The 17,276-nt window shown below is 38.6% G+C and overlaps 1 protein-coding gene across 3 annotated transcripts in view; it reads left to right on the forward strand.

Moving 5' to 3' along the window:
* Window positions 1–17,276, forward strand: part of LOC146383196 (receptor-type tyrosine-protein phosphatase zeta-like) — a 91,436-nt gene that overhangs the window by 63,514 nt on the left and 10,646 nt on the right. For 2 of the 3 annotated variants that reach the window (XM_084934406.1, XM_084934408.1), the window contains exons 14-22: window positions 4,555–4,637; window positions 7,558–7,643; window positions 8,360–8,380; window positions 9,391–9,487; window positions 12,523–12,605; window positions 14,514–14,648; window positions 14,907–15,041; window positions 15,723–15,898; window positions 15,987–16,122. In XM_084934406.1, the coding sequence (XP_084790532.1) occupies window positions 4,555–4,637; window positions 7,558–7,643; window positions 8,360–8,380; window positions 9,391–9,487; window positions 12,523–12,605; window positions 14,514–14,648; window positions 14,907–15,041; window positions 15,723–15,898; window positions 15,987–16,122 (952 nt within the window). The remainder of the gene's footprint in view (window positions 1–4,554; window positions 4,638–7,557; window positions 7,644–8,359; window positions 8,381–9,390; window positions 9,488–12,522; window positions 12,606–14,513; window positions 14,649–14,906; window positions 15,042–15,722; window positions 15,899–15,986; window positions 16,123–17,276) is intronic. The other variant, XM_084934407.1, reaches the window with a different exon arrangement.

Consider the following 17,276-nt stretch of genomic DNA (forward strand, 5'->3'; position numbering starts at 1 on the left):
TTTAATCTGAGCTTCTCACAAGTTACTATAATCAATATCAGTATATAATCAATATAATTGCATTAAGTAGTTTCTATGGTGTTATATGTATGTCAAAAGTCATGCGGGAGAAAAAAATTATTTAATTGCACGAGTACTAATTGTTACTCGCGCAATTAAATTCATGTAAATTCAATAATGCACACATACAACTCAGAAGCCATGTGTTGAAATAAGCAATCAGGTATGCAAGACTGCGTTTGCGTGCGCTTCACAGTCTTACGGTTAGCTCTGTGCTCGAAGCTGAATCCTAATTGCTCCAACCAACTGACCTTAAGCCATTTGGAGGGCGGAGCCAAAGGAAAAGTAGCCCTAATATTAAATCCTAGTGTAGCAGTGGAAATTACATTACTGCTAAAGAAATCATTAAAACTAGAGTACTCAAAGAGAAGTTCTGAAGTCTCTGAACTCCTGTTTACATTATCACACACCTTTTAAGATAAAAAAAATCATAATGAGTTTCTAAGAAAAGGAAAAATAGTTTTTATTCTTTCATTCTTAATTAAATACATTTTCCAAAATGTGAACAAATAAGGTGTGCTCCACGTACTGTGGGTCCAGGTTTCATTATTTAATCCAGGTGCTCTGAACAGAAAGTCTGTGGAGTAGACAGGAAAAAAACGATGTGACAGGCCGTCTTTTTACAACACAACACGACAGTAGTAAGTAGCTCATTTTCTGATCTGAATTAGTGGCCGATAAAACAGTTAAGGTTTTTACTATGATTTTGTGTAGCAACCTAAAGGGTCAAACTACACACCATCCTTGTAGCTGCTGTTTGCTATGTGGGCTAAGTTTTCATACTTTGTGGTCATGTCAGTCCACTACGTAAGAACGAGTTTTACCATGTACCATGTTGTAGATCCTTAAATCTGGTGTCTTGCCCTGGACTTGCAGACCAAAGGGAAAAAGCTATGCATCTGTCTGTTCGCACTGCTAAAATATTTGTACAAAATACTTGTACAATTGTCTTTTTTAAAATTATTTTAGTTTGATAAGTTTATATATTTATTAGTTGATATATTTGTATACATAGTTTATAATTGTGTTCATAATAAAAGCAAGAAAAATATTAAAGAACTAATTCTACTAGGTGGTTAGATTTGTTGTTATTAGTAAAATTATTATGATTTATAATATTAAATATTAATATAATTAGAATGAAACTTTTTGTAGTTGTGGAAGAAGTATCTATCCCAAATCCTATACTTAGATAAAAGTAGTCATACTACATTCTGTGAAAATAAACTTTTAATGAAGTGCAAATGTTCTGCATTAAAATATGTCAATCTCTATATAATTGTTTGTTTGTTTTTAACCTGTACTGTCAGGCAGGTTTAGCGACAGAATCATGGTCTGAATGCTTTGTTGTGCCAAACACATTTGCTTTTTCCAGGACGAGCGCTGTAGACTCTGGGGTTAATCGCTTTGTTTTTATAAATTGTGTTATTATCTGTGTGGGTATTATGCCAGAGTGGACAGTGGGTGAAGGCCAGGTTGCCGAAAGGCAAGAGGAGAAGGCGGAGGAACTGAAGAAGAAAGGGACAGAAAGAAAGAGGGGTGGGGGATAATCAATGGCCAGTTGGGAGGAGCAGGGAGAGGAACCACCCCCAACCCACCCTCAATAACACCAGACATGCGTGTGTGCACCGCAAGAAAACTGTTGATTAATTTAGCTATGCATTTTTATATTTTTGTCTTCTAGGTGCTGTATGGGGTTTGGGGGTTTTTTTGTTTGTTTTTTCTTCTCTTACAGGTGCAGCATTTGGCATCACATTTCTATTTGCACTCTATACTTTTATTATGTTTTTCCTGTTTTCTCCCCCCTTCCATTTTTTTTTCTTCTGCTGCCTGTCAACTTAGACAAGGTCATAATATACTATATACTATATTACATACAATCTAAAAACTAAAATAACACTAATAGAAAATGATAAATAAACACATGAAAGAAACACATGAAGAAGAGGAGCCTATAGAGAATTTAGAGAGCTCGTCTTAGAAAAGCAAAATGTGTTTGGCACATTTTTGCATTCAGATCATAATGCTAATTGCAAAACCTGTCAGACAGGACTGAATTTTAAAAAAATAAATAAATGGTAAATGGACTGGTTTTTATATAGCACTTCTGTACATAAACGCTCAAAGAGACTAGGGGTTGTTGTATCCCCTCGGATTGCTGCCAGTGCATTTAGGCTTTTGCCGCTTAATGAGGACAGGGTTTGTTCCCAGTTCATTTGGGTCGGGGAGCAGGTACTGACTGTTGTTTGGCATAAAAGTCCAAGCAACAGTTTAGCCTTCTTGGAGTCCCTGAATGGGGTGATCAAGCTGCTACACCTCATTACTCTGTTGTCCTACTGGGAGACTTTAACCCTGATATAAGCAATGATAGTAAAACCTGGAGGAGTGTGACTGGCATGCACAGCCTTCCTCATCTGAAACACAGTGGTGTTTTGTTATTGCAAATCACAATTTGTCCATAATGAACACCATGTTTGAACATAATCTGCAAAGGGTGGACCAAAATCATAGTATACATATATGGAGGAGGCATATGGAACTGAAACTAATCCTTTTAGCTGCAATCCTGCCTAATGTAGTATACAAAGTATTGTAGATCAATTAAATTTGTTGCTTTGGAATGTGTGAATAACCATTCAACTGCCCAATGCTGGGAACTATTGGAAGTCTACGTCAACCACTTGACTACCCTGAATTATGAACCCTCACTGATGCGACTGAGACCACTCAAGGACTCTGGCTGGCATTAAAAGCGAAATCATTTAAGGGATACGGGTCCTATACTCCTTTCTGCTTATAGCTCCTGTTGACCTAAACTGTGTCATTTAAAAGAAAAAGAGAAATCTTTAATCTCGTAAAGATTCCATTTATCTGGATGCAGTGTTTTCAGTAGGAGAAATACTTTATCCGAGTGAATTAACAATCATGAAGATGATTTTGTGGCTTATTGTTGCAGTGGTACTAGTTTCAGTCATTGTGCATCTGTACTGTTAGGCAAACACTAGCAGTCATCTGAGACTAAAGATTTCCTTACCTTGAGTAAGTTGTAGAACAACTATCTTTAAAAAAAACCTAGACTGAAGAATTAATATAGAAGTAGAATGAAGTAGAATGAATAAAGTAGAAATTCTGTTTGGTTTGGAAACTTGATGCAGGGCTAATCAGACTAGATTAGTGGACAGTGGGATGCTGGCGTAAAAACCTCTGAGACCTGTTGGGAGATTGTTTTTGTTAGTCAAAGTATTTGTCATTAATCTCCAGTGTTGGTCAAGTTACTTGAAAAAAGTAATCAGTAACTAATTACTGATTACTTCCCCCCCAAAAGTAAACCCGTTACTTTACTGATTACTTATTTTCAAAAGTAATTAGTTACTTAGTTACTTTTTGAAAACATGATTTACAACCTGAATAGGTAATAAAACGATAGATCTTTCAGCCCAATTCTACTTTTTCTGCATAATCCATCATACAAAATGTAATCAAATGGAAAAAGTCTCTTTTTAAAATTTGTTTTAATCTTTTAACTTTATGCATCAAGCAAACATTAAATTATATGCAACATTCTCAGACTGGAAGAAATTTGTTTAACATTTAAACCTATTTTCTGCATATTCCAGCACATAAAATAAAATAGTTTTTTGTGTTAACACTCACTCTTTCAAATAGATGCACGTAAAACACAGCAGAAAATATATAAAATCAAAGGCTCAGGGGTCCTGTTGCTCTATTTTCACCTGTATAGAAGGAGTGGGGCAGGTGGAAGTTTGCCCTGGTGCAGGTCAGAGGAAGGATCTGGGAGTTTCACATTCCCGTGTAAGCGTACTCGGTGCTAGCTTGGAAGTTTAGGGGGGTTTTTTCACTGTAAAAAGAAGTTTTCTTCCCACGCAGTGATCAGCGGACACTAATGTTTTTGTCACTTTTTACGGAATCAAACTCAAAGTAAGGTCAGTACTTCCACGCTTTAAACGCTGCACGGTCATATGCTCTCCCGCACTCGATATATTATCCATTGCTGATCTGCACGCAGCTGTTGCCACGACTGTCGCACTCGCTTACGTCATTGTCATGAGACACTCTCGCAAAAAAATCACGGTTTTATTAACGCAGTAACGCAGTGTGCTTATGGGAAAGTAACCGTAATCTAATTACCCTTTTTGCAATAGTAATCCCTTACTTTACTCGTTACTTGAAAAAAGTAATCGGATTACGCGTTACTGCCCATCTCTGTTAATCTCAGAGATCAGCTCTGATTCTGTTTTTTTTTCCCCATCTGTGAAAATCCTTGATGCCCATGTCTGGCCGAGACACTACAGAGGTGCTGTCATTTGTTTACAAACCTATTAACAGATCATCTTATTTACTGGTGTTATGGGGAGATTATTTTGTATTTTCTAAAATCTGGGCTAATGCTAAATTACATGAAAGCAAAAAACATTTCCTGCCTATCAGTGCAATGTTGATTGTCGTCTAAAGGAAGTGTTTGTTTTTCTGCAGGTTATGTTTCCAGTCGGCTCACTTTTACATCCATGACAGCTGCTCAACCAGAGTCATCACAGCACCAGACACTGCTATATCTGGTAACATGCACACATCGTTTTGTGTGTGTCTGTGTGACATATTACATTGACATGAAGTTAAAACCCAAAGTTAACATCTTAACAACGTAACATAAGCCATTTGAGGACTTACATACTAGAAAAATTACCTTCATTTCAAAAACAATATTATACTCTCAATTTTTCTTAAATATCCTTTCCAGAAATTTAACAAACACCCCAAGTTGTCAATAAATCTCTTCACTTTGCATGAAAAACAGGTCCTGAATTTCAAAAAATGTTTTATTTCAAAATTTTCCAGCCAACAGTGTAAAGATGCTAATTTACCAAAATGTCATTAGTTTATGGAGCTGTCCTCATTTTGCTGTAAAGTTCTCACTTGTCTAAAATATTGTTTTTCTCAAAAAGTAATATTTTCACAAATGTAACAACTTCATGCATTACATTCATCCATCCATCCATCCATCCATCCATCCATCCATCCATCCATTTTTTTCCACTTATCTGGAGCCTAAGCAAAGAAGCCCAGACCTCCCTCTCCCTAGCCACCTCCTCCAGCTCCCTGGGGGAACACCAAGGCACTCCCAGGCCAGCTGAGAGCTATGATCTCTCCAGTGTTTCCTGGGACATGCCTGGAACACCTCCCATGCCATGCCCATGCCACCTCAACTGCCTCTACTCTGGGCCCTTTTCCCAGATGGCTGAACGCTATCTTAGAGAGAAGCCAGCAACCCTTAGAGAAAGCACATTTCCGTTTCTTGTATCCGCAGTCCCATTCTTCGGTCACTACCCAAAGCTCATGACCATATGTGAGGGTAGGGAGGTAGAACGACCAGTAAATTGAGAGCTTCGCTTTTACGCTCAGGTCTCTCTTCATCACGATGAACTGGTACAGTGTCCACATCACTGCAGCCGCAGCACCAGTCTGTCTGCCAGTCCTCTGTTCCCCTCTCCCCTCACTTGTGAACAAGATGCCCGAGATACTTAAATAGACTTGGAGGTACTGATTCTCATTCCCACTGCTTCACACTTGTCTGCAAACCACACACCAGTGCGAGCTAAAGGCCACCACCTGATGAAGCCAACAGAACCATATCATCTGCGAAAAGCAGAGACGAGATTCTGACACCACCCAAGTGGAAGCCTTCCGACACTTCGGCTTCCGAAATTCTGTCCATAAAAATTAAGAACTGAGTCAATCACAAAGGGCAACTCTTGTGGAGTCCAACACCCACTGGGAACGAGTCAGAAGGATCGAATAGCTCATAGCAACAGGCCACACACCCCACACTTCCAAAGCACCACCCACAGAATACTCAGAGGGACACGGTCAAATGCCTTCTCCAAATCCACAAAACACATGTAGACAGGTTGAATAAACTCCCATGCACCCTCAGGTATCCTTGCTAGGGTAAAGAGCTGGTCCAGTGTTCTACGACCAAGCCAAAAACCGCATTGTTCCTGCTGGATCCAAGGTTCGGCTAGTGGATGGACTCACACACTGTGTTAGGTTTCTTGTGCACCACAGAGGTGACATTCTATGTCCCATTCGCTAGTTTTGGTAGCCAGGGATCAGTCCACCAAGGTCTCCACCCTTGGCCACCACCCAGCACACATTGCATGCGACCCCTATGGCCCTTCTTCGGGCTGTGCCCTGCCGGCCCCCATGGGCAAAGGTCAGACACCACCAGGCACTTTCCTTCGTTCACCCTCCCCAGGATTGGTTTCAGGGCAGGGCCCAGTATATCTATACTGGGGCCCCGGAATGATGGACTGTTCCCTAGGTTTCTGTGAATAGGCGTCTTTTGAATCGCTCTTTGCCTGGTCCTTCATCCAGGACCAGTTTGCCATGGGAGACCCTACCAGAGCACAAAAAGCCCTCCGACAACATAGCCCCTGGCATTCCTGGGACACACAAACCCCTCAACAGATTCACGGAGGGGTTATGCATTATATTCAAATATTTAAATACATTATCAATAACCTTGTTGTTGTTTTTTTCTAGATTTAGTTCAAATGTTTTTTCCAAATTCAGTCTACTTACTAGTTCCTATTAGTTTCCAGAGGTGCATTTACGCGTGGCCTGCCTTGGCACTGTATCCCTCAGTTTCTCTTACTCGTCTCTTTTTTCCTGAGACTTGGTGTGCACTCCGTGATCTTAAGTTTGCACAAAGAGGGAAACTTTAACTTCTGTTTTAAACTTCCGAATTTAAAGCCAAATGTCATTGTATTTTATTACATGTACAATGTGCAGGATCTGACCCAACAGTTTTCACCATTTTTTATTTAAAGGTTCCAACATGCATGTTGCCTTTTCCAACATTCACAGGGCTCTGTTCCATGAATTTATCCTCCATAGTCATAATGTCAATGTGTTTGTGTATGAGGAAGAACCTTCTGGAGAAAAAGGACCTGTACTGTGACCTTCACTGTGGTGGTCAGTAGGCCATCAAGCCCTGAAACACAACTAATTTTAGTGCCATTGCTGAGAGTGCACCCAGTATTCACTGCCTAAAATAGGTGTGCCAAGCTTGTAGTGACATACTCATAAATACTTAAGGGAGTAATTACTGCCAAAGGTGCTTCAACAAGGTATTGACCAAAGGCTATATTCATAGCTGAATTTATTATGTTCACATTCACATTGTTTTCATCATTTATTTTTAATAAATTTGCAAGAATTTGAAATTATGTTGAATTTTGAGTTTAAAATTAATTTAATAGGTTTTGTATAAAAGCTGTAGTGCATACTTTCTGGATGCACGGCATACCTGTTTATTTAGTTAAATGTGTTATTATCACAACCAAGAAGTCCAGAAACTTTCTTTTTTGTATTACATAATGGACAAAAAATTGTTATTTGGAACATTTGTTAGTTTTTTGTTTTGTTTTGTCTTTTGTCATTTTGTTGTTTTAGTTTTGTGGGGGTTTTGTTTCCTAGGTGAGCACAGGGCTTTTCCAGTGAAGGACTTTGTCAAGCATGTTGCTGAACTTCACCACACTCAAAGCTTCAAACGAGAGTTTGAGGTATGACAAAGATTCAATTATATAATACAATTTTACAGTGGTGCAATAGTTATAGCACAGAAAGACCGCTTTCATAGGGTGGATTCAAACCCAGGACCTTGTTGTTGAGCTCAGTTTGGATTTGATAAGCAGAAGATTGATGGAATTTTAAAAGTTTTATGTTTGAGTAGTTGTGTGAGTGGTGTTAAGCTGGTTTTATGGTCCTCTCAAATGTGTCCATCCATGTACACTACTGGGGACAGAGGGGGAAAGGGCTTTTTCATTGTACTCAGTGGCTAACTGACTGACCAACAACAATGCAAGCAAGAGTGGCCCACACACCAGTTTTACTCACTACAGATCACAATGTCGTCTATAAACATCATCAGAATCCTGCCTAACCTCATCTGTCAACTTGTCCATTGGGAATGAATAAATAAATGAATACAGAAAACATTTGGGCAACCGTCATACTGACAGTTCGTGAAGTTGCTTTGAGGCACATCCTATTGTGCAACATCAAAAGTGTCATATGGGTTAACCCTAACAAATCAAAATGCTGATGGGAAAATATTTACAAACAGTTTAATGTGATTTCTCCTTCATGTTTGCAGGAGTTGTACTGTGGCATAAAGCTATGTGGATCTGTAATTTGTAATTGTAATTTGCCCTTTTGCACTTCTTTGGTTTTTGGGAATTGTCCTGCTTGTCTGCTGCTGATTCGCCCTCAACCTTAGAAACTGAGGCCCAGTTACGAGGTAAGCCCCTGTCATTTATTCATGTTGCTGCATACCACCAGATGTGTATCTGTCTTGTATTGCACACTGTTTCCTTGTCATAGTATCAGTAAAGCACGTTTACTCTGTGGCAGCAGTAGAGGAAGGCATGACTGCATTATGTGAGCTGCAGAGTTATTACAAAGAGTAAAATGTGTGCATAAAGGTCGTTTCTAGTTTCAAGAAATCCAACCAAAATCTGTTGGAAATCTGTTAAAATCTCAAAATCTTTTCTTTTAACCATGAACTGTTTTGGAAAACTAGTTGTATGAAGTTTTAAAATACATACACTATATTGGCAAAAGTATCCACTCGTCTGCCCTCACACGCATATGAGTGACATCCCATTATTAATCTGTAGAGTTTAATATGATATTGGCCCACCTTTTTGCAGCTAAAAAAGCTTCAGGTCTTTTTGGTAAGGCTTTCTACAAGGTTTAGCAGTGTGTTTATAGTCATTTTTGACCATGCTTCCAGAAGCACATTTGTGAGGTCAAACACTGATGTTGGATGAGAAGACTCTGCTCTAATTCATCCCAAAGGTATTCTGTCTAGTTGAGGTCAGGACTATCACAGTACCACGCTGAAATTCACTGAGCTCCTGAGCGTGACCCATTCTTTCACAAATTTTTGTAGAAGCAGTCTGTATGCCTAGATGCTTTATTTTGTACACCTGTTGCCTTGGAAGTGATTGCAACACCTGAATTTAATGTTTGGATGGGTGAATGAATACTTTTGGCAGTAAAGTGTATCTTAAAAGGGAATCTGATGCAATGCTTATCCTTGATGGTCTGATCCACAGCTATTGCAACAGGCGTGTGTTAAGTGGTTTTGAGTAGAAAGACGCTTTCTATCACAAGTTTATTTTACATTGTATGGAATGTAAACTGAAATCTGCCAGTGTGCAACTGTACTCACTTATGATACATTTACCGAGACTTTAAGTTATCTTTGAAGACTCTAAGCTTTGCTCTGTGTGTGCATGTTTCTAGGAGGCACATATGTGCACTGTGGACATAGTGATGTCTACTGACAACGCAAATCATCCAGACAGCAAGGCTGAAAACCGACACAGCAACAATTCGGCCTGTAAGTACAGGTTCAGACAGTGTGATGTGCTTCATGTTCAAGATTCAGAACAGTTTCAGATTTCTAACTTTTACTAAAGGAGTTATTTTCATCTCTTAATCACAAATAAGATGGATAAAAGGCATAACATAGTTATGATTATGTTAGGTATTTTAGGATTGTTAAGATTTTGCTGAGTCTGTGTGCTCTGCTAGTGTTTATCAGATGCAAATTAATGTTTCTGTTGAGTTGAGGTTTTAAAAGATTGTTTTTCAGCCGAAGTTCTTTTCATTAACAGGTACACATAACTGTTATTCAGAAACACATACAGTTGTAAATACATGGTAAGGTATGTGTGGCCTCAATACTCAACAGAGCACCACATATAGATTCTTCCATCACTGAAACTAGTCCCACAGTGCCACTGTTTATGACACACTGAACAAAACTATAAGGATTAGTAGTCACAAAATGCAGTTTTTAATTGATAGTTTCATTTATTAGAGAAAAAAGCTACTTAACCTACCTGGCTCTATGTGAAAAAAGTAGTTGTCCCTTCTTGTTAAATCTTGACTTAACTAGGATCAACACGTATTTTTTTTTAAACTGAGTTTAACTTCAATAGCCATGCCTAGGCCTGATTACTACCAGACATGTTGAATCAAGAAATAGCTTAAGTAGTAAAAACATTGTTTCCTTCATTCCCCTACTTACCTCCTAAAAATCAAGTGGATACTATTTTGGAAATAGATCCTTTTGGCAAAAGGCGAATCTCTGTCATATGCAAACTGATATAGAGCTTAAGGCCTATTACTTGGGAAAAAACTAAAGATAATTGGGTAAAAGACATTGGGGTGGATTTATCTGATGATGAGTGGAGATCTTGCTTGAATTGTATACATACCTCCTCCCTTTGCATTCGCCATGGTTTAATTCAGTTTAAAATTCTTCATCGTCTTCATTATAAAAGAGAGAGGCTTTCAAATTTTTTCCCAGAAGCTGATCCTGCCTGTCCCAGGTGTGGACATAATCCAGCAAATGAGGGTCACATGATGTGGTCTTGTCCTAACCTGGACAATTACTGGGGAAATATATTCAAACTATTATCTCACATCAGTGCGCAAAATTTAGTGCTTGATTTCCGCATTGGCATTTTTGGAGTTATGCCACCTCAATACGAAATTAGTACATCTCAGGAAAATGCCATAGCATTTGCTACATTGCTTGCCCGTAGACTCATTCTATTCCACTGGAAGTCTGATAAGGTTCCTTCATATATACAATGGTTAAAGGAGGTGCTTTTCTTTTTACCACTGGAAAAACTTAGACACAGAGTTCTCTCATCACAACAAAAATTATCTGCGACTTGGAACCCATTTATTGACTATATAAAAACGTATTTTCCAGATGTGTGGCGTACATTTTTTGTTTGTTTTGTTTTGTTTCTCTTTACATGAACCTCGGGTGGGGAGGGAGGGGGGTTCTTTTTTTTCTTTTTTTAACTGTGCTTTATTTTTTATGTATAATCGCAACGTTTTCATTTTGTATTGTGACCATGATTTGTGTAAAGTGATTAAATTTAAAAAGTCAAAAAAACCTAGAGTGCAGGCTAAAACTGGAAGTTTGTAGTGCCCAATTTCTATTCTATCATTCCAGTTTTTTTTCCTTTTTAAGTTGAATATGTAGGCGAAGTATTTCATACGCAGTATTGCAGTCTTTTATGCAGCCAAAACATCAAGATTTAATTTGGAACAATAAAAATAACTTCTTTATTCACCAAAAAAAAAAAGAATGAATACTGGTGCATTTGTTACATGTTTATATCCAGATGCTGGTCTGGAGATTTAATTCTTCTTCATTTGCTGCACTTTCAGCTGTGGCTGCTTGTTCATTCCTGAAGAGTCAAGACAGCAACTGGGTTTTCAGTTCAGAGCCACAGTAATTAGTTGATTAAGAAGCCTAAAATTAATTAATAAAAATCTTCTGTAGCCTTATCAACACACGGGACTAAGATAAAGCATTAAGCTACAAATTTTGGTTTTGTATATGTAAATGAGTAATTCAACCACATAAAAAGAAGAAAGAAATTAAATGCAAATGAAGATTTAAGCCTGTATCCTGCTAGTAAAGCACTCAGAGTATAAAAACATGTATATAAAAGATGGGCACACACCATGACATCACTCTGTTCTGTGAACCTTTTTCTCACTGTTTTAAGCTTTGATTTGAGCATTTTTGTGATTGCTGTCTTTTTTATTTGGAGTCACAAGTGACCAAAATTATTAAATACATTTGAAATAACATGTAATTTCAAACTTACAAAAAGAAAAAAAAAAGAAATAGCTTAAGTAGAACAGAGACAGAGTAAAAGGTTAAAAGATCCCAGAAAGCAACACATCATGCCATAATGTAAAGAAACAGTTGAGAAACAAAGTCAGTGACATGAATTAGTCCAGAAAGAGTTAAAGGCTTTGGGACTCCAGCACAGTATCTGAAACATACCACCTCTGAATGGCTCAAAACAACTAACTAACAAGTCAGATTTAGGCAGCAATTAGTTTTTCACATTGGATCAGGTAGTTTTGGGTACATTTTTCCCTTAATAAATAAAATCATGATTTAAAAACTACATTTTCTGTTTGGTAGGTTCTGTATTAAAATATGTTTACGCTTAAGTGTGACAGATGAGCAAAAAAATAAGAAACTTGGTAGGGAGGAAATAGTTTTTAACAGCACTATATGTTTATTTTTGTCAAAAGTAAAGTACAGTAGAGGATCTAGAGTAACTGGCCCATTTCAGGACTTTCCTCCAGGATTACACCCCGAAGAGTTCAGGACCAGAATGTAATTGATAGTCATAAATTCTACACTCTATCAGGCGATGCTGAAGGAGAATGTCTCGTCATGCCCTGAAGTGTTTTAAATTTTAAAATTATATTTAATATCCATTTTATATGGAAGATGTCAAATTTGCTTACATGTCTTTATCTGATGTAAAATGAATGAATCTAATTTGTTATCTTTACTGTCTGTGTGTGTCTGTCTTTGCCTGTCAGATGATGATACCCAGGTACACCTCTCACTATTGGCCAACAAAAAAGGAAAAGCAATGGATTACATTAACGCAAGCTACGTGGATGTAAGGAAAACATTTTAATAAGCTACATACAAACTGATGCCTTCATCCTCACTCTGAAGCTCATTTCTGTTTATTCAGCCTCTCAAACAAATAGTCTAAGGGTATTTTTATTCCCAGAGCCACTCAACACTTCCCTCTAGTCTTCCAAAACCAAGTCAAGTCTCCCTGCTGCATATTTCTAAACCTATTCACGAGAGGGGACCTGCGAAACTCTCTATTATGCTAGTAACGGCACCAATAAAACCTTATTTCCAACATCTTGTTGTTTTGTGAAAAGCAGAAGCGACACAAAAAGACCTCTCTGCAGTCATGGCCTCTCTGGAGAGCCGGCATACAGGTTAGAGTTGGTAAAAGCACATTGAGAATCTCTACAGCTCCTACTTTTGTCTGCTTTTGGCGCATTGACGACAACTTCATGCTGTCAGTCAACTGAAGGTTATCAAACTATTAAATGGAGTGATTGAACAGCGCTCTCTCCTGAGAACATGTGACAGTCTTTCCTAGGCAGGCCTTAACTAAACAAATCACCAGAATTCTGCCATCTTGACATTTTTGTTAAAAAAACACACACACACACATATTGTCCTTGATGAGTTTTGTTTGATTTGGCAATTTAGTCTCCAATTTGAGCACCTATACAGGAGCTTTCTTGGTCCCTTTCTCAGTAGTAAAAAAAATCTAGTAAATTTGAGTTGTGGGATTTAGATTGACTGTGAAGTGCATTTAAATGCTTCATTTTCAACAGGAGAACAAATAGGAAGCTCCAAGTGGACTTTAAGGAGAAAATATTTTTTGAGCACATTTTGTTTTTAAAAATCAACTACAACAAAAAAAAACTTTATCATAAAAAAGCTACAAATTCTAGTGAAACAGGTTGAACTCGTATTAGACTGAACACACCAGGAGTAAATGAAAATATGCTGGTATTCCTGAATTAGCATCACTTGTAGACTTGTTTCTAATTTTAGAGATATTGCACAAATCCTAAATATTGATTTAATATGAGCTTTGAGATATCCTGATCAAAAATGACTCCTAAGGTTTCTGAAAGTGTTACTGAAGCCCAAGGCAAGTCATCTACATATTCGTCTCCATTTTAGAAGGAGGAAATTCAAAAGACATGCCTGAGTTTAACTACATGACGTGAATCATCTGGCTTCATGGATAGATAGAGTTGGCTATCATCTGCATAGAAGTGAAATTGTATGTTATTTCTTCTAATAATATTGCCTATTATTTAAATGTATAATGTCAATAGAATTGGTCCTTGACAAAAAGAAGACTCAACATTTGCATGAACAACGCGGATAGATATAACTTAAACCACTGTAGTGCAATTTCTTTAAAAATTAATTAATTAAAAAGTCTGTAGTAAAATATTGTGCTAAGTGTTATCAAATGCTGCACTGAAGTCTAGCAGGTGTCTGACAGTGTGTAAGCTCACTGTCAGAGGCCATAAGAGGTCGTTAGTAACCTTTAGTAGTGCAGTTTCTCTTCTGTGATTCTGAATCCTGACTGAAATTCTTCAAATGAACCGTTCCTCTGCAGATAATCAGTTAACTGGAGGATGTTATAAGGCCTTGAGGCAATCAGATGTAAAACACAATATTCATGAGTGTTTTAAATTGTAAATTGATAAATAATAAGTAATAATAAATCCAGATTCATAAAGGAATGGTGCAACTATACTTGAAATAGCTATCAATGTGGTGTTTAAGCATTCAGAGCAAAAACTCTAATGGACAATCTTTTTATTATCTGCATTGTTTTTCACATTGCAATGTAAAAGTACATGAACACAACAAAGTCAGCAGAACAAATTTCCCATCTTGTACTTAGTACATCTTGCACATACACCTGTGACATTCTGATTTGCCAAAGATCATGTCAGCACTTTGTGTTTCTCAGGGTTTTAAGAAGCCACGGTTGTACATTGCTGCTCAGGGGCCTGTGAGGTCGAGCATTGAGGACTTCTGGAGGATGATATGGGAGCAGAACATCTCCATCATCGTCTTGATCAGCAACCTGGTGGAGAAAGGATGCGTAAGTGTCTCGTCATAGTTTCTGAAATTACATTTATATTTTTGAGTTGAAATATATATGAACATAATCTGATGACACACACAGAGTGAACTTGTGTACACTCATGTTGGTCAGTAAAGAAAGAAATAATTCTGTAGCTTTAAAAAATATCTTTTTTACACTTTTACAGTGCTCTTTTATAAATATCGATCAACCAAAGAAGAATCTTTTCCATCACATTTCTTTTAGCATTATATGCATGTGTTTACTGTGTCTTAGAGAATATATGATCAGTACTGGCCACTAGAGGTGCAGGAGGAGTACGGCAGCTTTCTCGTGACTGTGAAGAGCACTAAAGTCCTCGCTTACTACACTCAGAGAACCTTCACCATCAGAAAAATCCAGGTAAAAAAGGTCAGCCTGTAGCAGTCACCCTTAAGTATCCTGTGTAATAACAGAATTTCAATTCATTTTCTTTTTTATAGCTCTAATTTGCAAAGATGGTCACTTCAAGAGAAACAAAGACCCTAAAATATCAGAAAGGAGTTCCCTTAATGGGAACCAGTTGGGGTGAGGGGAAAGAGAAGAGAGTAGAGAGACTGCACTACATTATATTTAGATTTTCATGTTACTAGGCCAAGTAAATGGCCTGCATTTGTATAGCGCTTTACTCAGTCCCTAAGGACCCCAAAGCGCTTTATAATACATCCAGTTATCCACCCATTCACACACTGGTGATGGCAAGCTACATTGTAGCCACAGCTGCCCTGGGGCGCACTGACAGAGGCAAGGACACTGGCGCCACCGGGCCCTCTGGCCACCACCAGTAGGCAAACATCTTGCCCAAGGATATTTGGCATGCAGCCAGGAGGCAGCCTGGGATCGAACCACGACCTTCTGATTAGTGGCTGACCTGCTCTGCCACCTGAGCTACAGCCACCCCGTAGGTGTAGCAAGAAATTATTTTAGGGTGGCAGTACTGCAGTAGATTCATCCATGGATGGCACAAGTTGGTATTTCACAACTCGAGTGATGTCAGTGAGTCACTGTTGGTATCTTCCTGTTACTAACTGCTTTGTTCTTGTCCACCTGCAGAGTTCTCAGAAGGGGCGGGCCAAGGAGGGGGCCAATGAGCGGACTGTGACACAGTATCATTACACCCAGTGGCCTGACACTGGCGTTCCAGACTTAGCTCTGCCGTTCCTCTGCTTCATCCGCAAGTCGTCCAGAGCCAGGACAGATGACATGGGGCCACTGATGGTTCACTGCAGGTGGGAACTGCCAGAAAGAGTTAAAAATCTCATTTTCATTGGCAGCTGAATATATATGCTTAACTCTAATATTCTTTTTGCCACGCAGTGCTGGTGTTGGCCGGATGGGCACATACATTGTCCTGGACAGCATGCTGACGCAGATCCAAAATGAGGGCTCCGTCAACGTCATGGGCTTCCTTAAACACATTCAAACTCAGAGGAAATGCCTGGTGCAGACAGAGGTCACCCTCATTCCTGTCCATACACACCCACACCTATAGCCAGTCAACACACCATCCATTTACTACCATTAATAATAATACTAGCTAATAATAACGACTTCTTTGTGGATGGTAAATCCTGAGTCTCTACATGGCAAGTTCAGTGTCATTGATCCGTGCACCCAGACTGGAACAACTGACATTAAATTGGAACCAAACACTGATGCAGCCCAGAAGATTAAAAAATAAAAAACGAGAACCCCACTGGCAATACTTAGATTTTTCTTCAAGCAAACCCATGCCTTGGTATGCTGAAGCATTAGCGGTGCCTTTCACTGGAACTAAGGGGTTGAGCCCAACCCCTTAAAAGTAACCCCATATCCACCAAACATTACACTTGACAGACTCATCCATCGGGCTGTCAGACGGAGAACCATGATTCATCACTTTTCACTGCATTACACCGCTTAGATGCAGCTGCTCGGCGATGGAAACCCACCCCATGAAGCTCTTTATGCACTGTTCTTGAGCTAATCTGAAGGCACATGTGGTTTGAAGGTCTGTAGCCATTAACTGCTGAAGACGTTACACACTATCCACTTCAGCATCCGCTGACCCTGAGGCTGAGTTGCTGTCATGCCCAGTCTCTTCCACTTTTTGAACCGTAGTAGTGAGGAAATTTCCCAACTGGACTTGTTGCACAGGTGGAATCCTGTCACGGTAGCATACTGAAATTCACTTCAGTGCCTCAGACTGACCCATTCTTTCACAAATTTTTGTAGAAACAGTCTAACAAAGGTGTCTGATTTGATCTCCTGGTGGCCATCTGAATTCAATGGTCTGGATGAGTGAATGATTACTTTTAGTAATGTAGTGTAGCAGTATGATATAGAGGGGTTACAGTCATTTTGATCACTGTTGTATACACCCTCTACATTCATTCCCATAATGAGTGCATATAAACTTTTGACCACAACTGTAGACCTTTCTTTCAACCATATTTTGATTCTGTGTAGAATTAATAAAATAAATTCAAATGATTGCTAGAGATCTTGTTTAAATATAGCACTGAACAGAATATTCTTCTCACGAATACATTTTTAGTTTCTATCTATATTTTTCACTGGCAGGCAGAACTAGAATGCATTAACAACCTTTTTTTCACAAAAGTTCAT

This window comes from Perissodus microlepis, chromosome 7 (genome assembly GCF_051167445.1).
Source record: "Perissodus microlepis isolate ML-2025 ecotype Zambia chromosome 7, ASM5116744v1, whole genome shotgun sequence".
Classification (NCBI taxonomy): domain Eukaryota; kingdom Metazoa; phylum Chordata; class Actinopteri; order Cichliformes; family Cichlidae; genus Perissodus; species Perissodus microlepis.